This window comes from Myotis davidii, unplaced genomic scaffold, assembly GCF_000327345.1.
Source record: "Myotis davidii unplaced genomic scaffold, ASM32734v1 scaffold455, whole genome shotgun sequence".
Classification (NCBI taxonomy): Eukaryota; Metazoa; Chordata; class Mammalia; order Chiroptera; family Vespertilionidae; genus Myotis; species Myotis davidii.
Window position 1 is genome coordinate 151,153 of NW_006287459.1, and position 23,641 is coordinate 174,793.

Consider the following 23,641-nt stretch of genomic DNA (forward strand, 5'->3'; position numbering starts at 1 on the left):
GTGAGCAAACATATTTTGTTTTTATGGTTTTAAACTTTTCTTTGCAGATATGAAATACTACAACATATTACATGTGGGAGAAGTGGATTAAAGCTTAGATTTCTTTTATTGTGGGAACTAGTTGTGTAAAATTTCCCCCCACGTCCTGCGTGGTTCAGGGTTCAGGATCTGGAAGAGGGCCGCAAGCAAATGAAAGAGACAAACAAGAAATAATAATTTGGTGCCAAGACTGGTTTGGCTCAGTGGATGGAGCGTTGGCCTGCGGACTGAAGGGTCCCAGGTTCGATTCCGGTCAAGGGCATGTACCTTGGTTGCGGGCACATCCCCAGTGGGGAGTGTGCAGGAGGCAGCTGATCGATGTTTCTCTCATCGATGTTTCTAACTCTCTATCCCTCTCCCTCCTCTCTGTGAAAAATCAATAAAATAAAAAATAAAAAAAAGACTTTTTAGGCTAGCGGGCGTGGCTCAGTGGTTGAGTGTCAACCTATGAACCAGGAATTCACGGTTTGATTCCAGGTCAGAGCACATGCCTGGGTTTCAGACTTGATCCCCAGTGTGGAACCTGCAAGAGGCAGCCAATCAATGATTCTCTCTCATCATTGATGTTTTTACCTCTCTCTCTGTCCCTTCCTCTCTGAAATCAATAAAAATATTCTTTTAAAGACTTTTTAAATGTTTAAACAGTCATTTCATTTCTGTGCTGTTTTATAGAGCGGCTATGTGGTTTCAAATAAATAGCTGATTATGACCCAACTACTTCTAACCCTAGTATAAAATACATTCTAAATATGGAATGTTTAACATAGATACTGGACTTCAGAAGTGACAATCTTCAAAAATTCCCGTGTTTTATAATATTGCATAGCTGCAAATTCATGTTATAGAAGTTCTGTTCATTCAAGCAGAATTTTGCTCCAGTCTCCTTCAGTTCCTTCTTTCATACTGTACAGTGGATCCACAAGTTTATTGTGCACGTGCATTAAACCTTAAAGAAAAAAGCACAGCTCTAATTTTTTAAATTTTGAGCTATACATTAGAAAACAAAATATTTTATAAGTATATAAGTTTCCATCTGATATACAAATAGAGACATTTCAAAATGTTTAGTTTTAACTACCTACTAAATACCAATTTATAATATTTATGAATCTAGAACTAGAGTTTGTACAAGTTCTTTTGGAGTAACCAGAAGTAGCAGCAGTTCATCTGTTCAGAGCTTCGGTATGACAAAATGACAGATTTTAATACTGACTTGGTTAATACATGTAAGTTCTGAGTTCAATCCTTGCTCATTTCCTTTACCAGACTCCAATGAAGGGCTCAGAACTGTTTCCTAAGGCAGCTTTAATTCCTCAGTAGAATACTGTTTATCCATTAATCTGGCAAATTTCCACTGTTTTGACATGTATATTTACAATAGGAGTTGATTACAACCAACACCAAGGAGCGTTAACTAAAATAATACAGAAGAGAACCTATATTAAATACTAATTTCCAAGTAGGTTTAAATTTCATCTTAAATTGGTGTGCTTGTAAATTATTCTTCTTAAAGCTTCTTGAGAAATACCTCCCAGTTATTAATGTCTTAATACACACATACTGTATATCTTTGGGGGAAACAAAAAAAATTGTCCCAATTAGTGAAGTAAAGATTTTATATTTTGGAAGTTAAAGAAATGAATTAAATTTTTCAATTAAGAAGAAAGGCTGGGGAAAGGGTCTCAATGCAGTTTCCTCAGGAAATGGTATTATTGGATTGGGGAGACAGGGTACTACTTGGTTAGTAAGTAGATGGTCCTTGTTCGAAAAGCTGCAAAAGCACTCTAAAGTGTAAACGGTGAGGATGACCTGCTTTTAAGAAATAAGCAAAGACAGGAACATGCAAAAAACACTGAAGTGTTCGTGTAGTAGGAGAAAAACCAGAAGCGAAGACTCTTAAAAGGAGAGAAGACAGAAAACTCATTAGTTCATCTCAAGATGACAGACTGCTAACTGCTCAACAGCCTACTTCAGTGTCTAATCAGCAGATTAAATTTAACAAGGTCCAGACCCATTTGTTCCCTTCCAAACCATTTCTTTGCAAGTCTCGATATTTGGTGTTATATTTCAATGAGCTGCTAAAGCCAGACCACTACAATCTAGTTTTTCTCTTGTCCTTTTTAAATTCAGCAAGACCAGTTTGCACTACATATGCTCCTTGACTTATGATGACATTACTCCTCATTAAACTCGTAAGTTGAAAATATTTTAAATTGAAAATGCACTTAAACTACCCCAGAGGATGGGTTGCTTACCCTCATGATCACATGGCAGACTTGGCTGCCCTACATCACAAGAGTATTTTACTGAGTATAAGTAGCCCAGAACAAGATCAGAACTCAAGGTACAGTTTCTCCTGAATGCATATCACTCTTCTTGCACCATTGTAAAGTCAAAGTGAGGGGCTGTCTCTACTTTCAAAATAGATCCCCAACTAGAGGCCCGATGTACAAAATTCATGTAGGGGGTGGGAGGGTCCCTCAGCCCGGCCTGTGCCATCCTGCAATCCGGGACCCGTTGCTCCTAACCAGCCGCCTGCTCACTCCTTACCGCTTGGCTCGCCGCTCCTTGGTGCTGCCTTGGAGGCAGGAGAGGCTCCTGCCATGGCTGCTGTGCTCGCCAGCTGTGAGCCTGGGTTCTGGCTGAGTGGTGCTCCCACTGTGGGAGCACACTGACCACCAGAGGGCAGCTCCTGCATTGAGCATCGACCCCCTGGTGTGCATCAGAGCAACCAGTCATTCTGGTCATTCCACTGTTATGGTCACTGGGCTTTTATATAATAGGCTAGAAGCCGGGTGCATGACATTTGTGCAGGAGGGGGGTGGTCCCTCAGCCAAGCCTGCACCCTCTCTAATCCAGGACCCCTCAGACATCCCTCTCGCAATCTGGGACCGCTGGCTCCTAACTGCTTGCCTGTCTGCCTGATCGCTCCTAACCACCTCTGCCTGCTGGCCTGGTGCCCCTAAGTATTCCCCTGCCAACCTGATTACCCCTAACTGCCTCTGCCTACCGGGCTGATCACCCCTTAACTGCTACCCTGCTGGCCTGATCACCCCCTAACTGTTCCCCGGCCAGTCTGATAGCCCCTAACTGCCCCCACCCCTTGCTGGCCTGATGGCCCCTAACTGCCCTCCCCTGCCAACCTGATCATCCCTAACTGCCCTCCCCTGACAGCCTGATCGCCCCTAACTGCTCTCTCCTGCTGGCCTGATTGCCCCTAACCACCTCGACCTCGGCACCCCACCACCATGGCTTTGTCTGGAAGGACATCCTGTCTAATTAGCATATTACCCTTTTATTAGTATAGATTAACCACAGTTCATCTCCCCACTACTACCCTAGTTGAAGCCACTCTTCAAATCTAAATCAGTTACTTACAATTCCCTACTTTGACTCATTTACCCCATCCCATAATAGTTTCTGCACAGTAGGCAACCTAGCCTTTTTAAAACAGAAACTGGATTATACCATTTCCCTATTTAAAATTCTCCAATTGCTCTGACCACTTGCAAAATAAATTAGATTTTATTCTGTTGTCTTTAGCCATCTGACCTCATGTCCTCTCATTTTCCTACTTTTATGCTGTACTCATCCCTAGATTTCTTGCTGTTACCCTAGAAAAGCTAAACTTGGTTCTAGTGCAAGATTTGTATACCTGATTCAGCCTAGAATGCTCTTCTCCTTAAGTGAAGTATGACTGTCTCCCTTTTGTTTATTAGGTCTTAGCCTAAAGGTCAACTTAAAATATTCATGTCACTTCACTTTCTTAAAGGCAGTTTTCGTTCTTAGAAAATAGGATTTTCTACCATATTTCCAACTAGAAACTAGGTCCAGGACCATATATTCACTGCTTTAAGTCCTGGGCCTATAAAGGTCATTGCACATAGTGAAAAGTATAATAAACATTTACTTTTAAAAGTCTATGAAGGCCCTAGCAGGAGTGGCTCAGTTGGGCATCTTTCTGTGCAGCAAAACATTGTGGATTCCATTCCCAGTCAGGGCACATGCCTAGGTTGTGGGCTCAATCTCCAGTAGACGGCAAATAGGAGGCAGCCAAAAATTGATGTTATGCTCTTACATGGATATTTCTCCCTCCCCTTTCCTATCGAAAAATCAAAATCAGTAAACTGCTCTTTAAAAAAAATAATAAGAAATATGCTCAGGCCCTAGCCGGTTTAGCTCAGTGGATAGAGAGTCAGCCTGCGGACTGAAGGGTCCCAGGTTCTATTTCGGTCAGGGGCATGTACCTTGGTTGGGGGCACATCCCCAGTAGGGGATGTGCAGGAGGCAGCTGATCGATGTTTCTCTCTCATTGATGTTTCTAAGTATCTATCTCCCTTCCTCTCTGTAAAAAAAACAATAAAATATATTTTTAAAAAAATATGCTCAGCTGGCGTGGCTCAGTGGTTGAACATCGACCTATGAACCAGTTCAATGCCTGGGCTGTGGGCTTAATGCCGAGTATGGATCATGCAGGAGGCAGCCGATCAATGATTCTCTCTCATCACTGATGCTTTCTCTCTTCCCTTCCTCTCTGAAATCAATAAAAATATATATATATTTTAAATATATTTTATTGATTTTTTGCAGAGAGGAAGGGAGAGAGATAGAGAGTTAGAAACATCGATGAGAGAGAAACATCGATCAGCTGCCTCCTGCACATCTCCTACTGGGGATATGCCCGCAACCCAGGTACATGCCTCCGACCGGAATCGAACCTGGGACCCTTCAGTCCACAGGCCGACGCTCTATCCACTGAGCCAAACTGGTTTTGGCAAAAATATATTTTAAAAAATAATAAAAAAGAAAAATTCTGAAGGTTTAGTGAGATGGTGATAATTAGCTTTTTTAAATGTAAAATCAAGATGGAACAAAAAAAGTTCATGATAATGTCTTAAAAATGTTACCTCAAGCACATAAAACATTATTTTAAAAAGTAAAAATAAATTAAGCACTAAACTGTTTTCCTGTGATATACTTTTATCTTTCAAAAGGTATATATTAAAATAAACTTTACTGATGATTCTTACTATTTAAATGTATTAATGTACATTTTCTTCAGGAGCTAAATAATCAAAACCCTTTAAGATTCCTGGTGATGGCAGAAGAAAGGGTAGTGATGTGAATGCAATTTGAAGAATTAGAGATAACTGTAGGATTCATACCCTCCAGTATATATTAAAGTGATACAATAAGTCAATGAGGATAAGGCAAATATAAATTACAGTTATTATATGTCTACGTTCATGAATAACAATTATTCTACCCTACATCAAAACACCTATTGTAAGACGAGGTCTATATACAGCCCATAAAAGTATCTCAATTCCACTTTCCTCCATATTGAGGAGGCATCCTGACAGAGCTGATATCCTGAACCTCTTCAGCTATGTACAGCTCCAAGGGGAAATAAGAGTGTCCTCAAAGAGGCAAGGCGGCAATTTTCTCATCAACAGTTGTACACTTCAGTATGTTTCAGAAAAGCTTAGAATCTGGATAGTGAACTGAAAGAACTAAATACATACAATCATGTACTTCTGTTTTAAATTATCTTTCACATATGTCTATACCTTTTGGAAGCAATATAATTTAGACCATTCCATAGCCAGAGCTTACTCTTCTTAAGGCACTGTAACAGTGGACTGAAGCCTAGACTGCAGATAAGTCTGATTTCAGTTACCCAGCTCACCCACATATGAGCTGTGTGCCTTGGTAAGTGATTTAACGAGTACCCACTTCGCAGAATTGTGAGAGATAAATCAATTAAGTGTAATGTGACTAGAATAGCACCTGGTCATCTAGGTATGGCTGTTATTAAATACTTCACTAAAATGTAAAAACTTTCTGATAACCAAATTGACAAAACCAGAGAAGTAAAGGGGTTTATCTGGGGATTTCTCGTGCTAGAAAAATGGCAATGTTAAATGAATCTCCGTAAAACTGTCATTAAAATCTGTGGATAATCTATTACTAACTTTTTCAAGTAATCTGACATTTGTGATGAAATCTGAAGGATCACATGGAACTATATGGTGACTCTATCCAAGAGCTCAGTCTTATTTACAACTCATCACAGATATTCTCTGCTTTTATTTGTCAAACTAGAGGCTCGGTACATGAACTTTGTGCACGGGTAGGGTCCCTAGGCCTGGCCAGCGATCAGGGCCGATCGGGGCCTTCCTTTCCCTGGCTGCCACCTACCGGCTGGGGCCTTCTGTTGTTCTGCGCTGCCCTCTGGTGGTCAGCACACATCATAGCGAGCGGCTGAACTCCTGATTGGTCAAAATCCCAAGGGGATAATTTGCACATTAGCCTTTTATTAGAAATCCCAAGGGGATAATTTGCATATTAGCCTTTTATTATATAGGATTACTAAGAAGCTAACAATTTTTCAGTTTATTTGATATACTTATAGCTTGGTAAAAAAAAAACTAATAATTTACCTGATAAAAAAAATAAATGACTGGAAATAATCTAAGTGTTTCACACTAAGGAAATAATTAAGTAAATTATGACATGTCTACTTGACTATTATACAGCCACTGGAGGCCTGGTGCATGAAATTAGTGCAGGGTAGGGTCCCTAGGCCTGGCATCCCTACCTCCTCCTTCCCTGGCTCCCTCAGCGCCCTGCTGCCACTGCTGGTTGCCCAACATGTTCTGCACCGCCCCCTGGTCGTCAGCACACATCATAGTGAGCGACCAAACTCCTGCTCTCCTGGCTGAATTCCCGAGCAGATAATTTTCATATTAGTCTTTTATATATATAGATTAGAAATACTTCTGAAGAATTTTTAGTAAAATAGGAAAACTTTCACAACATATAAGTGCAAATTACAAAACTATATCCACATGATCAAACTTTAGTTTTAAAAACTAGACTATTTTAACTGTTTGCCAAACTTTTATTTGTGCCACCTTCCAGATTTTTGACATATTCAGACATTTACATGAACTGTAAGTTATGAGTTTCCTTTAAATTGACTTAAAAACTTTTAAGTTAATTCATTATATTTCATGAATATGAAATGCTGAACTATTAGATTGTTACAATTATTTTATGTACCACTAAGAAAAATAATGCTACTAGATAAACTGTAATATGATACCAATTTTAAATACATTCCAATTATGGACAAGATAAAAGTGAAAAAGTGTGTCTAGGAAGCAGTAAAATATGGTAACTTCTTTAACCTTGATATCCATGAAATACTGGTTCGATTGGTGCAGTATAAATTTTTTAATACATGTTAAATAAACACAGTTACTAGAGTAAAAATATAAAGTTTATATTCACATACTTTATGGATAATTCACCTACATGTATGACCAATTACATAATATTTTTGTATCAGCTATATAAATATAGCTGCTTTATAAAGAGTACCTATTTATCCCTAGCTCGTTTGGCTCAGTGGATAGAGCGTCAGCTTGTGGACTGAAGGGTCTCAGGTTCGATTCTTGTCCAGGGCACATGCCCCAGTTGTGAGCTTGATCCCCAATAAGGGGTATACAGGAGACAGCCGATCAATGATTCTTGCTTATCATTGATGTTTCTCTCTCTCCCTTTCCCTTCATCTCTGAAATCAATTTTAAAAAAAAAGAGTACCTATTTATAGAGCTTTTTTATGTGTGTGTATTTATATATGGAGTTGGAAAAGTCATCCAGGGCACATGCCCCAGTTGTGAGCTTGATCCCCAATAAGGGGTATACAGGAGACAGCCGATCAATGATTCTTGCTTATCATTGATGTTTCTCTCTCTCCCTTTCCCTTCATCTCTGAAATCAATTTTAAAAAAAAAGAGTACCTATTTATAGAGCTTTTTTATGTGTGTGTATTTATATATGGAGTTGGAAAAGCAGGGAATGGCTTCTAAACTGAATGTACTCAAAATTTCCCTGGAAAATCTCTATAATTATTACATCAAGCATATGTGCGTTTATAAATATAACCTGGCATGGTAAGGTTGAAGAAATCCTGAACGAGACTGCAGGAAGAAACGAGGAAAATACACATGCAGAAGTCTGAGCAATCAAGCTCCTGCTAACTTGTGGAGTTTATGCCATGCTGTTTAATACTGAACCATTATAACTTCAATATGAAAGAGTAATTTGTTTGAAATTGTAAAAATTAAATGAGATAGTAAGCAACCCATCTTACTTGCTGATTAGATTATAAACATAGCCAGGGGAGGGAGGTGAGACAGATAAATAAAAATCAGAAAGCACACATATTTCCTTTGTTTGATTTAATTTTGTATATTCAGTATGAAAGTAACATTTTTATTAAATTTTGGACTTTAAGAAAAATCTTACTTATTGAAAATACAGATTGAAGAGATTCTCTTCATAGAAAAAAATAAACTATCTGAAAGCTATTACATGACGTGAGATATTCTTTGAATATCATTTCTATTCCTTGAAGAACTGCCTACTGGGTCAGCACATGCCAGTTTTTAATAGGCCACAGTGTAACTCTACAATCACATTAAATTTCAACAGTCATCTACAACAGAACATTCTCACATTCTGCTTTTAAAATGTAAATGCTCACCTTTAAAGTATTTCACAGTTTTAACTCTTAATTCTAAGGTAGCATCTTCATCACACACAAAAATAGTTCGGGGATGCTGCTGGAAAGCTGAAACAGTCCACATGTGATTGACTCCTTCCTCTATCGCTTTGTAGAGAGCAAATGCCTTGTGGGCGCCTGTTATGAGGATCATGACCTGAAAAATCATGAACATTACTGTTAATTCTTAAAATATCCCACATGACTGAGAGGCTCTATTTTTCCTTTTAAACAAAGACTTTAGCACCAATATTCTTCGGAGGATAAAATAAAAATAATCAGCTCCATATTTCTTCATAGTACAAGGTACTTCTATAAAGTAACAGGCAAGCACAAAGTATATCCCCTGGTAAAATAACATCTTGTTATAAAATATTATTGAATATATCTTAATGCCTATGATTATTAATATTAAATTCTGATGAACATATAAGGCTGACGTGCAGAAAATCTGGGAGAAAACAAAAGGGCTGTTTTACAAAAGCAGAATTACAGGTCAACGAAGAATTGATATAACCAGGAATGATATACCAAATTGTTCTAGTCCAGATAAGCAATAAATATTACTTTGAAAAACTAATCTAGAGCAAGAAGCCTGAAGACTGTTTCATTGTATGTGTGCTATCTAAAGGTGTCTTGAAAGAAAACCAGGTTTAAAGTCAGAGAAAGACAAGTACCATGTGATTTCACTCATATGTGGAATCTAATGAACTGAAAAAACAAGTTACAGACAAACTCATAGATAAGAGAGGCTGACAGCTGTTGGAGGCGGGGGATGCTGGGGAGGGAATTGAGTAGGAAGGGTGGAGGGATAGAGCCAAACAAGAGAAAAATACTCATGGGCATGAATAACAGTGTAGTGACTGCCAGGGGGGAAGGAGGGTAGGAAAGATGGAAGAGGGTAGAGGGAGGATAAATGGGGATGGAAGGAGACTGGACTGGGGGTGGTGAATACACAGTGCAGTGTATAGATGATGTGTTGTAGAATTGTGCACCTGAAACCTGTTTAATTTTGTTAACCAGTGTCACCCCCATAAATTCAATAAAAAGGAAAAAAATTTAGTTGAATTCTAAATATGGCAATGAGACTGACAGAAGTTATTGAATGCTAGGTAACAATAAAAATGTGGACAGAATGCAACCAAAGTATCACTAATTTGGCACCATAATCCCTTCAGTATCTATTGATATCAAAGAAAAAAACATTAAAGAACATTTAATTCTTACTTCTCTAGCATCCATCACTGTCCCCACACCAACTGTTAGAGCCATAGTTGGCACCTTTGATAAATCTCCATCAAAATATTTAGCATTTGCCAATATGGTGTCCATTGCTAGGGTCTTTAATCTTGTCCTTGATACTAAACTGGATCCTGGCTCATTGAAAGCAATATGACCATCTGGACCAATTCCTTTCAAAAGAAATACACACAGACACACACATAGAGATAAGTAAATAAGGCTCTCAAAATTAAAAAGTCTTTAAGACTAAGAAACAGTTATAATCACACCTACCTTGTTTATTTGATAGCTGAATTTCTAATGCTGCATTAAAATATTTGTTCCCGTATTTGATTCAAAAACTTAAAATGTTTTTCATATGCTTAGCAATAAACTAGCATGATTCCAATAACAGTAAAATTAAGTATCATATATAATAGAGGTAATATGCAAATTGACCCTCATGCCCTTGCGTCATCAACAGATGGCTGCCCCCAGATCATCACAACATGGCTGTCTCCATGTTGTCACAAGATGGTCGGCAGGGGAAGGCAGATGGGGGCGACCAGGCCTGCAAGGGAGGGCAGCTGGGATTGACCAGGTCAGCAGGGGAGGGAAGTAGGAGGCAATTGGGCTGGCAGGGGAGCAGTTAAGCATCAATCAGGCTGGTAGGGGAGATTTCGTGCACAGGGCCTTTAGTCTATATATAAAAGCATAATATGCAAATTGACTGGACAGCGGAATGACCAGTTGGCTATGACACGCACTGAACATAGGGTCAGGTGCTCAACGCAGGAGCTGCCCTCAGCCCACAGGCCCCGATCAACCAATGGGGAACGGGGAACTGGGGGTGGGTGGTAGTGGATGCGGGCAGCGCCGGAGCCCCAATCACCCTGCCGAATCAGGCCTAAACCGGCAGTTGGACATCCCTCTCCCAATCCAGGACCGCTGGCTCCTAACTGCTCGCCTGCCTCCCTGATCACTCCTAACCCCTCTGCCTGCCTGCCTGATTGCCCCTAAAATCCTCTGCCTCGGCCCCCACAGCTTGGTTCAGAAGGACGTCCGGAATGACATCTGGAAGGTTGTTTGGCTGTCCTGTCTAATTAGCATACTATGCTTTTATTATTATAGATAACAATATTTATAAAGTACTTCACATGCATAATCTCAACAACATATATTTAATAATTTTGTGAGACAGATTAGGCGTACCTATTTCCCTCATCTCTCTACCTTTTTTTTAAGCTCAAAAGGAAATGCTGAAGGATAATATATGACCTGTTCAAAGTAACAATTTAGTAACTAATGAGAAGATTCAAATCTAAATGTTCTGATTCCTACCCAAGTGATCTTTATACTCACACTTTAACTTGTTTGGTTCTAGTCTAGATGGGGCAATTAACTCCACCTTCTCCTCTTTGTAGTATAATTTCCTTACTTAACAAAGTTCTAGACCAGACAAGATATTATCTAGGGCAGTTTTCCTCAAACTTTTTATTACTGTAACCTCTTGTAAGAAATAATCCGATGCTGCAATCTAGTACAGAGATACACAATACACACATAAATATAACTAAAACAAAAACTGCATGAAACAATACCCTTCCTAGGAGCCATACATGCTACTTTGGATAACATTCCATTTCTTTCACAAAACACAACAGGGAAATACTACATGTGCCTGACTATACTGCTTTCATGACTTAATAGTGGGTAACAACCACAACTTGAAAATACTGTTTCAAGGAGATCTACTGCCAGCTCTAATTCTAGGACTGTCTCTAAAACTTAGGTAAAAATATGACATTCCTTATTTAAAGAAAATTGGAAGTATATCTGTTTATAAAATCAAGAATATTTCTATGAAATAATGAATCAATTTTCATTTACATGTACTAGTCAGATTTCTGGCATCCTCAATCAAAAATTAAACCCACCAGTTCTCTGAGCCAAAATATCCATTACATTTATAATCTGCACACTTAATGATAGATATGAGTGTTTTACTGACTCTTAACACACAATTCTGACAAAGAAAAATAAGACAAAGAGTAACCTGGTTTTGAAGGAAGAAAAAAGAAATGAAAACCTTGGAAAGCACATGATACTACTACCAAAGCATAAAGTAGGAATTTTTAATGTGGAGAAATAAAGGCAGACCTACATGAGGTTAATATGTATGGACTGTTTTCACTAATAAGTATGTATCTGCTTGTAAACACAAGTTTTAAATTATAGATACATGTCTCTCTAGATTGTAAAACTGTTCTGTTTCACCTCTTAAGTATACATCTGCCCAAATATTTATATTTCTCTAAATATGTATAAAGTGGAAAGGATGGAACCAAGAAAATAAGAAGTTCCAGGAAAAATAGGAAGTCCTCCAAGATCAACACTAGTGGTCTCACTGGCGGTTTGGGTCATACAAACGTGTACAGCAAAACTGAAATGATCAGCAATTGTTCATGATGGAAAGGGGTCAATACATTCCTTTACTGACCATGAATAACTATCAGAAATTGAACTTCCTAATATAAAACTGTATTTTTTAAATGTTCATAATGTTTTACAGAGCTTTATAAAACTTTCTTAAAAGTAATGATGAAATCTAAAAACCATGGCTAATTCTTATTCAGTTTTTAAATTGAAACTAAACTATCAAAACCTTCATGAAACATCTCTAAAACCTCCATCTGGATTGTACAGGGTGAAGCAAAAGTAGGTGTACAGTTATTTGTATGGAAAATCATACAATAATTCACTAATACAAGAATAAACTATTTCACATAGAACTGTAAACCTAATTTTGTCCCATCTTGTATATCTTTCTTGTGCTCTTATAGTTCTATAAGGTCGATTGTAAACTTCATGAGAGTAAAAACTTTATCTTCTTCATTACTGTATCCTTACCATTTAGAACAAGGCACACGGGAGGCTGAATAAATGAGTGGATGGTTGCTATTCTTTGATATGCTCAGTTTCTCCCTCCTTCTTCTACCCTGCTCTGCTCCCCTCACAACAGGGGCTAGAACAATCATAATACTTATATGTCTCTTACGCAGAATGATTATGGTCTAGGGATAAGTAGATGTCCCAACCTGAAACAATTGGACCTTCTCTCCAGAAAATCTGAAACTTGACCAGGGACACTGAAATAAACAAGGCATGTAGAGCTGAAGCATTTGATGAAAGCACTGCAGGTGAGTGTTGATGAGTTCCTGCTTCGGAGATCCGAGGCTCCTGGTCCTTGTTCTTCCAAAGATATGGGTTTTTGGGTTGTTTTTTTTACAACTCTTCTATCCAGTCTAGAATCACTTTAATTAATTCACTTTTGGTCCCAGTAGATTATGTTTCTTACAAACTAAAGTATCTAATCAATCACGTAACCAAAGTGTTAAGGTTTTCTCCACTGTCTTCTTTTTTTCTTTTTAAAAACAAATCATCTTAAGATGATTTTAAAGTTCATAATGGCTTTGGAGTGTGTTTATAAAATTCCATGTTTGTGTATTTTATTGCTGGAGTGTGTCAGGGATGGCATGATATACCATATTTTTTTCTCTCAACACTTTTGTCAGATGAAAAATGAGAACTTCTGGGAGTACATTTCCTCCTTTTTCTTTTCTTCAGAGGAAGGGGAACGGAAACTCCTGCTGCATTCCCCAGGAGTGAGCAATGTGGGTTAAAATACTTCAATTCCCCATTTTGGCCTCAAGCCCAACCTGCAATCTCTAATCCAACTTTACCTTTAATAAAGCTGGTATTTTGATCCCATTTGGCTCAGTTCTTAGTGTTTTTATTAAACAAACCCTGGAACAAAAGAAGGGTTAGTGGTAAGACCCAGATACCAAGTCTCATCTTGAAAATCCAATGATAACAAACCTAGATCAACAAAAGTAAAAACTCAAATGAGATTTTTTCATGAGTACACATACAATAACAGGGTATCCCAAACAGTAAAAAGTTCAAAGAAAATGAAATAAGCTAACTCTTCATTCTCTATACAGAGAGTAACCATGTCCTCTGGATGGTAAATAGAGACTCTCAGACTCTGGATCATCACATGATTACAAATGAAGATGTTAAATGCAGCGGTTCTCAACCTGTAGGTCGCGACCCCTTTGGCGGTCGAACGACCCTTTCACAGGGGTCGCCTAAGACCATCCTGCATATCAGATATTTACATTACGGTTCATAACAGTAGCAACATTACAGTTATGAAGTAGCAACGTAAATAATTTTATGGTTGGGTCACAACATAAGGAACTGTGTTTAAAGGGCCAGAAGGTTGAGAACCACTGTGTTAATGGAAGAGGCAGGAAAATCCTCTTAAATTTTTTTGTGGAGGGAGAATTACTACAGAAAACTTAAGATAAAAATTGGTTAAAAAAACAAAGTTATTTTCAGTAGTAAAAGTCAGTGATAAATGATTATAATTTATGCGCCATTTGTTTCAATGGTTCAGGTGGCTTATAGTGAGGAAATGCACCAAAAAAATTGAGCTAAAAGGAAATGAGAAGTGACTCAAAGCTATGGGGAAAGAAGAAAGTTGTACTAGAAATCTTTGATAAGGGAGATTCAGCCTTAAATATTATATTAAGCTATAGATGCTTCCTGGAAAGAGATCTTACCAGTTTTTCCCCCCAGTAAATTCCTGGCAATGAGTCCCTAAGGGATTTGCTACCTGGATCCTCTGCAAATTCAATGAATAGGAAAAAAAGTCCTCAATGAAAAAGTTTAAAAAAAAAAGAAAAAAGAAAGAAAGAAAGAAATTCTTCATGCATTAAATAATGAATCTCTAATAACTACATGCCTTTTTGTATAACAGTGGATGAGTGAAAATTTCTTGATGTAACTAAGATAAACAGTTCAGGTATATTATATTATAGTAATTCTACAAGATTTGGGATGGAGTTTAGGAAATCTAAAGAACACATGGGGAGTGCATTCCTTAAATGCCTGTTGCCTCAAGTGCCTGTTGCCTTAGTCTCGATACTGGCAGCTACAAATAGTAATTATCTCAGAATTGAGACACACGGACAAACGTGGAGTGCAAATGCTTTCCAGGAATGTTGAGGTAATATTAGCAAATTTAATTTAACACACAGATAACCTTTTTAAAAAATATATATTTGTATTGATTTCAGAGAGGAAGAGAGAGGGAGATAGAAATATCAATGATAAGAGAATCATTGATGGGCTGCCTCCTGCATGCCCCCTACTGGGGATCGAGCCTGCAGCCTGGGCATGTGCCCTTGACTGGAATTAAACCTGGGAACCTTCAGTCCCCAGGCCAATGCTCTATCCACTGAGCCAAACGGGCTAGGGCCACACAGATAACTTTTCTACTATGAAAAGCAAAATAGTCTAACTTGGGATTCTTGATCAAATAAAAGCCATTCTACCTACACAGGAAAGTAACTGATATTGGTTCTGCTAGGCAGAGATAAAAATAGCAGGTTTGTCTCAGTGGATAAAATGTTGGCCTGCGAACCTAAGGGTCCCAGGTTCAATTCCTGTCAAGGGCATGTAACTCGGTTGCAGGCTCCTTCCCCAGCTCGGGCCCTGGGCAGGGCACATGTAAGAGGCAACCAATCTATGTGTTTCTCTCACATCCAATATTTCTCTCTGCCTTTTCCTCTCCCACTCTCTCTAAAAACCAATGGAAAAATAACCTCAGGTGAGGATTTTTAAAAAATTCCATAAAAAGAGACAATTTTAATCTTTCTGGATACCTTTATAGGCAATTCAGTAAAAAGGCAGGGAATTTAGTAAATTATGAAACAATTATTTCAGCATCCCCAGTTCAGAGAGAGAAGACTGAACTAACACTTAATGGAATATCAACCATATACCAACCACTGTGCAAGGCATTTTATACATGTTTTAACAGTTAATTCTCACAAATTATGCAATTGTTAATATTAATACTGTTTTACAAATGACAGTTATTCTGAACTGCAATTAACTTATCAAGGTCATACAGATAAGTGGCCAAAACAGGATGCAAATTTATTTCTGACTATAAAACCCAATTTTCCCTAAGGACACCTAACCACCTCAACCATACTTGGCCACCTCAACCATAAATTAACCTCACACAGCTCCACTGAAAATCTAATTTGTGTACTTCTCAGCAGTCTTCTAATAAATTAATTATAAGATAAATCCAGAGTACTTAATTAATTTAGAACTTTACTATGTTTAGTTGAATACTAAAGAATCTGCCAAAAAACTACTTTAGTTTCAGTGTAGTTAATGGTATTCTAATGTTACATACAATTTTAATGGTAATGAATTAGCTGTCTCATGCTCATACTGATGACAGAAAACTATGCTGTCATAACAAAGGAAGAAACTCTTCCACCTATTTTTAATGATAATTATGCACAAACATATACACACATATAAATTTCAAGAGGAATTTCATCAATTCAACATTTACTCACTTTGTAATTTATTAAGATAACTTGGGGCCTGGTGCATGATCCTGGTGGGGGGATTGGGCCGAAACCGGCAGTCAGACATCCCCCAAGGGAGCCTGGATTGCAAAAGGGCATAGGTCAGGCCAAGGGACCCCACGGATGCACCAATCTGTGCATCGGGCCAGTTTCGGCCCAATCCCCACAGGCCAGGCCGAGGGACCCCACTGGTGCACAAATCCGTGCATTGGGCCTCTAGTATTCATATAAGATCTGTCGTTAATTGTCTACCCCCTGGTGGTCAGTGTGCATCATGTGAACGGTCGAACGGCCGCTTAGGCTTTTATATATATAGATTATACTGCTTAATTCATATTAACTAAAGGCTGCTGATAAAATCTTACATCATCCTTAATTGATTTCTTAGTGAGATAAAGTAATTTAAGTTACTAGTACAGAAATGCTAAAATGCACCTGTTCCACATGCAAACTTTTAGAGATTTAACCCTGTAATTTGATAAGAAAACTGGGTTGCAATGAAAGAAATAGGATAAGAATATCATTTAGAAAAAGAAGCACATCACTTGTTTTGTAAGATGTAGTATGCTGTTAATTCTGAAGAGGTAATTAGAAGAATTTGGCAGGGATTGGGACCTATTTCTCAGGATGTAATTTAAACAATTTCAAATTGCAAACTTAAGATTATTTTTTGGTGAAAATAAAGTAAAATAGAAATCAGTAGCTGAATAAATGTGTGTTATAGACAAAATTGTTCTTTACACCTACACAATGGTAAGATTTATTTTTTTAATTCACAGCACCTAACTGAAATATTAACAAATGATTAATGACAAAATGCTTTACACACCTCCAACAAAAAGATCAATTCCTCCAGCTTCTTTTATTTTATCTTCAAATGCATCACATTCTGCTTGTAAATCTGCAGCATTCCCATCAAGGATATGAGCATTATTAGGATCTATATCAATATGCTTAAAAAAGTTATTCCACATGTAAGAATGGTAGCTTTCAGGATGCTGTCGGGGAAGTCCTAAATATAAAGTTAATAAATAAAAATGTAATCATTTTCAGAAATAAATCTAAAATCTATTTTTCTGATTAAGCTCTAAATGCGACTAAAAATACATAATCTTTCTATACCATATTCAATTTTAAAGCATTTTTATGTGGAAAATATGCTAGGCATTATTTTAAGCACTGTACATACATTTATTAAATCAATTAATTTGTATATCTATGGAAATAGTATCACTCCCATTTTATAGATGAACAACAGAAGCACAGAAAAGTTAAATAACTTTCTTAAAGTCACATAGCTCACAGAAGGGCTGGAATCCAAACACGGAAGTCTACTTTATGTGCATTTAGCCATTATACTCCATTTCTCAAATATGTAAATTTTTTAAAATATATTTTTATTGATTTCAGAGAGGAAGGGAAAGGGGAGAGATAGAAACATTAATAATGAGATAGAATTATTGACTGGCTGCCTCCTGCTTGCCCACACTGGAGATCGAGCCTGCAACCTGGGCATGTGCTCTTGACCGGAATCAAACCTGGGACCCTTTAGTCCACAGGCTGACACTCTATCCACTGAGTCAAACCAGCTAGGGCTCAAATATGTAAAATTTTAACTAATGGAATTGATTTATATGTTAATATCAACATAAATTAATTAACCATACAACTAAAATGTTGGTCCATGTTCCTCCTATATTCTTTTTATATGCCTGCAAAGTACATTGAATCACAACAGTTCTTTGGCTATCACTCCGGCTACTATTAAAAGTGTTTTATTATATTTAAACTAGAGGCCCAGTGCTCAGGCCCGCTCCCAGGGGAGTGGGCCTAAGCAGGCAGGTGAACATCCCCCAAGGAGTCCTTAGTGCTGCCACAGAGACCTGAGAGGCTCCAGCCATTGCTGCTGCACTCACCAGCCATGAGCCAGGCTTCTGGCTGAGTGATGCTCCCCATGGGAGCTCACTGACCACCAGGGGCAGCTCCTGCATTACATGCATCACAGATCTTTCTAGTGAAGCAAGTTAACAATCACTAAATTATAAAAGCATTACAGCTACAAATATAAATAGCCTTATACTTAGAAAATCTTTATTTTACTAACTTTTACATACATATTACTTTATTCCTCACAAGACGGGTTTTAACTTTGCTTTAAGGAAAAATACAAAAGAGAATGAGAAATATGACGAGATTAGATCAAAGTTGTAAAGCCCAAGATGAATACAGATCTATGGATTTGTAGTCCCATATTCCTTCTACCATATTGTGCTGTTATCGCAAAAATAGAGTTGTTTATAATAAACTCCCAACCTCATCACAAGGCTATACATTATATTCTAGAAATATATTCATACTATATTAAAAACAAAATTTCAAATAATATATTAAATATTCTCAAAATATAGTCATTTTATTTAATATATACTATATATGACATATATAAATAATACATTCAAATAATATAGCTTACCTACATATTCGTCCATGTTAAAGGTCTTCACATATTTAAAAGAAAGGAATCCATTCTTGTGATATTCTATTAGTTTTTTATAACATCCTAATGGTGTACTCCCTAAAATAGATAAAAAATACACTTTCTAACATAACATAAAAATCTAATTTAAATATTTACAATAACTTTACCCTATATTTCTTATTTATCAGGCAAACAGTTATTATTTTAAATATGTATCCAATTAAAATATGTTGAATTAGTCTTTTCAAGGTACTTTGAAATTTTACTAAACTAGAATTTGCTGATAAAGTTGGAAATCTGTCAATGAAAATATAGTTCAGAAAATTATTCTTGAGTTGTTAGGTATTTGGAATTAATGTACATTCCAAGATTAGAAACTTTTAGAGAGCACATCTGAATCTTTTAACTTAATTTACCTTTGGAGAAAAAAGTTGAGAGGAGTTGTAGCATAAATGATACATAAATGGAAAGTATTGACCAAGTATTGCAATCAAAAGGAAAATGAAAGATAAATTTAAATATTGTCCTTACTTTCAAAATAGACTCTGAAACTGGCCAGGATTAAGGAACCTTAGCCTTTAAGTTTTTAACTGGAGCTTCTGTTTCTCATTTGTTAGCATGCGTTATCTTCAGTATCTATCAACTAAATGTATAATGTAAAATGACTTCTAAGAAATGGGATCTTGGCTTTGGGCACTTCATCTGAATTCCTGATTTATTTTATAAATGTAATTCTTTCACATGTTTTATGAATTAAGAGGTAGTCCTGTAAGATACGGTACAATAAAGATAAATGAATTTAGCCACTTGAGGATGGCTTCCCTTTGTTTTCTGAATCTGCTCTGGTTTGTCATCTCAACTACTAACCGGGAGATTGGATTGCCTGCATTCTTAGAGCAAGCACCTTGGTCCTCCCATCATCACTAAACAAAACACCTGCACACAACATTCCTACTGACGTGGCAGGCAGATGTATGATAGAACTCTCTGCAAAAATAATATAATATAATACATACATACACACACACACACACACACACACACACACACATACATTCTAGAATAGTTAAAAAAAGTGTCTCTCAGTTGAGATGACAATAATAGAAGTGCCAATAAATAATAACAGATTCAGAGAATAGAAGACTATTCAGAGAATAGAAGACTATTAGATTTTCCTAAAGTTAAGCATACATATTGTTTTAAAATAAAATTAATAATTTAAAATTTATGTGGTCAAATTTTACAATTCCTTCTCAAAGATTTATAGCCTACAAATATAAAACCTGACTAAAAAAGGAATGAATATGTTTTTTTCTTTTTCCTTCTAAAAGCATAAATATTCTATCTTTCATTGTTAAGGGAATAGTTATAGAAATCTCTCCTTAATTTAAGGATATATAAATAAAAAGGTGAGAAGTTGTCACAATGGTGATAACAAAAAACATACATTTTCTGTTTTCATCAAAGTGGCTGAAAGATACAGTACAGGGTATATTGATGAAATAAAATTCATTTTATTATTTGCTTTACTCATTTACTAACATAACTTTTAGCAAGTGCTTACTATAATTCTGATAAAACAAAGATTACGACTACTTCTATCCTAACCTGGCTGGTGTTGCTCAATGGTTGAGCACCTACCCATGAACCAAGAAGTCACTGGTTTGATTCCAGGTCAGGGCATATGCCTGGATTGCGGGTTCAGTCCCCAGTAGGGGCCATGCAGAAGGCAACCTATCGATGGTGTTTCTATCTCTCTATCCCTCTCCCTCCCGCTCTCTCTAAAAAATAAAAAACATTTTTTTAAAAAAGACTATTTCTATCCTAGAAGAACTAAAAAGAAGGGATAGACAAGTACAAAATAACCATAACACAAGGAAACATATTATAAATAACCTATAAGAAACCCAGAGAACTACAGTAAAGCCAAGAAAACTACAGTCTTGCTTGTTGGAGGAAAGATCAGAGAAAATGGCGTTTCAACTGAGTCTTGGAGGAGTAGCATTCCAACAGAGGGAGACGGGGTAAGTTGTAATTGAGAATTAACAAAAAAGATGGGGGAGGAGTTTCAGAGATGACATTTATGCCTACCTTGTGCTAGATGCAATGCTAGTGTTTTCATACATTAACTCATGCAAATCTCACAACCTTGGGACGTGGGCATTATCTTTCCCATCATGAAGAGGGAAGAATGGGTCAAAATGATTAAAGAATTTGCCAAATATCACCTGGTGGTAAAGCCAGAGATTCAAGAGACTCTGATTCCAGAGTTTTTAGTATATAACATGAGTAAAAATAAAGCCAGCACATTCAAGACTATTCTTTGAACTAAGAGCAGACTAATTTGCCGGTCACGATTCAGTGTAGGGGAATGGTGGAAATAAGTCAGGAAAGTAGGTCAGGCCCACACCACGGCATGCAGGCCCTTAAATATCAAGCTTGCTAAAAATCACTTCAATAAATACATATTGAGCAGAGATACTTCAGAAATTATGCTTCCTTGGAGGATAATTACAATACATCGTGTTACTTGCAATTACAGAAATATATGTTCAAATTTCAAAAACACAGGGGCTGGGGCAGATGTATTAGTAGGCAGGTATACTATCCAAAATAAAGTGCAAGTTGTGTATCTAAATACACAAAAACATGTTTAGCACTGTTGGCATTTATGACTCTGAAGCCTTTCTACCCTCACACTCAAATTACTGTTTATTTCTGTATCATAATTAAAACAGAGTGATTGAGTTAGCTAGCCTGAATGTAGCCCAGGTTTACAATATGAACACTGATACAAAAGCCATGGTTCACCCACTGGGGCTCACATATCAGAAATGCAATGGCTGAGGGGCCCAACACTGGTGTGTACAATTTTAGAAAATCTCTCTCTGCCATTCTCATCAAGATCTACTGCACTGGACCAAAAAACAAAAAGTAAAGTGAAAAAAAGAAAAATCAACTTGGTGAGTTAAAGGGTAACTTTCATAGAAATTATACAAGTGGGAAATATATTATGATTGTATCTTTTATGTAGTTGGCATGTATGGGGGGGAGCAGGAAGAGAATATACTGTCTAAATAAAACACACTTAAGGAACTTTAATTTATTTAGTATTTACAGTATTCAAGGACTTGCGCAAGCATGCTTATTTGAGCCCCGAAACAGATGGTAAGTTGTTATTATCCTTATCTTTCTATAAGGTGAGGAAACCGAGGCTTAGGGATATGGAACAAATGCCTTGCAGTAACAAGAAAGTAGCAGCTCTGATTCCAAGTCCAATACTCTCTCCTGTGGAAGTCTACGATAGCAAATAGAGTGTCACAAGATCAATGACACTGCTTGGTTATTTTTAAAGAAAACCTTAACAGAGAACTAAATCCAATAAAATATGTAACAAATGTTGTTTATCCTGCCATGAAAATATACCAATATGCAATTTTTATAATATTTATATAATAGGAAGAAAATAAACACAGATTCAGTCAAACATATTTTAGTAAAGGAAACCCTTCAATCCCATAACCTTAAGTTTCTAAAACGGGGAAAAAATGGTGTACTACCTGTTGGTAAACCCAGTGTAAAATATCTGTCCTTTCCAGGTTTGAACTGAATGATGCGATTACAGATGTATTTGGCTGCCCATTCACTAGCCAAGTCATAGTTATCAAGAATTACAAGCCTCATTATGGTGATGCACAGCTTCCAGGTCAAGTTCAAACCTAGAAAATCCATTTAGAACACTTTAATTTACCGATACTTAAATAGAAGTGCAACATACTGATGACTTCAAAAAAGACATTAAGAAAGACATGTATTATACAAATACAATCTGTACTATCTTCTTTCTATAACCATTAATCCCTTCTCTGCCCTCTTCCACCTCCACCACCCTCACCCTCACCCAGCCCTATCTCCGACCACCTAGAATCACCACACTGTTGTCCATATCCATGAGTTCTTTTTAGCTCACCCTCTCCCCCAAAACATTGACCCCCTTCCCACAGAGTTGTCTGCTTGCTCTCGATGAATCTGTCTGTTTTGCTTGGTAGTTGTTTGTTCATTGTTGCAGATATGAATAAAATTATATGGTATTTGCTTTCTTTGACTGGCTTATTTCACTTAGCATAACGTATATTGTTCTCCAGGTCCATCCATGCTGTGGTACATTTATTAGTACAATCTGTACTTTTAAAATAATAATAATAGCTGTTCTCTTTTGAACAGACCTTGGTTTCTGGGCAATGGGCTAGGTTGGTGGTCGGCAAACTGCGGCTCGCGAGCCACATGCAGCTCTTTGGACCCTTGAGTGTGGCTCTTCCTAAGCCTTAGGAGTACCCTCATTAAGTTAATAACAATGTACCTACCTATATAGTTTAAGTTTAAAAAATTTGGCTCTCAAAAGAAATTTCAATCGTTGTACTGTTGATACTTGGACTGCACTCACTGTCTCTACAAGGATATTGTATAAATCAACATAAACCTAAAGGCAAACAGAGCAGTACAGTACTCATTTCTTGATTGCAAGTTAATGGTAGTGATGATTACTTGGCAACTTTTGGATTATGTACTAAAAATCCAGAATTCTCCCTATAAATAATGCAAAAAACAAACCTCCCTTTATTTAATAATGTTCTTATAGAAATGATACCTGCACTTTTAAAAAATTCCATCAATATAGAAAGGTACAAATATAAGTTTTAAAAAATCAACCAAAATCCTACCACTCTTAAATAATTCTAATATTATTAGGTATACATTATTCTAGATATGTATGTAATGCACACATATAAATAGAGCTAATGAGTTTGCGGACCACTGGGCTAGGTATATACTAATCAGTACAACAATCTGCTAAAATAAATATAATGCCTA

General features: G+C 37.0%; 1 protein-coding gene across 2 annotated transcripts; it reads right to left on the reverse strand.

Annotated features, from left to right (window-relative positions):
• Positions 1-608: 608 nt before the first annotated feature.
• On the reverse strand, positions 609-22,510 carry GNPDA2 (glucosamine-6-phosphate deaminase 2). Of its 2 annotated transcripts, XM_006759243.2 has the most exons (6): positions 22,330-22,510; positions 18,764-18,865; positions 17,120-17,302; positions 9,839-10,023; positions 8,594-8,768; positions 609-985 (listed from the first exon to the last, which is right to left on the reverse strand). In XM_006759243.2, the coding sequence occupies exons 1-6, from the start codon at positions 22,499-22,501 to the stop codon at positions 894-896; spliced, it is 909 nt and encodes a 302-aa protein (XP_006759306.2). In that variant the 5' UTR covers positions 22,502-22,510; the 3' UTR covers positions 609-893. The 2 variants fall into 2 exon arrangements, with proteins under 2 accessions (XP_006759306.2, XP_015416469.1); XM_015560983.1 differs by lacking the exon at positions 18,764-18,865.
• Positions 22,511-23,641: the final 1,131 nt, after the last annotated feature.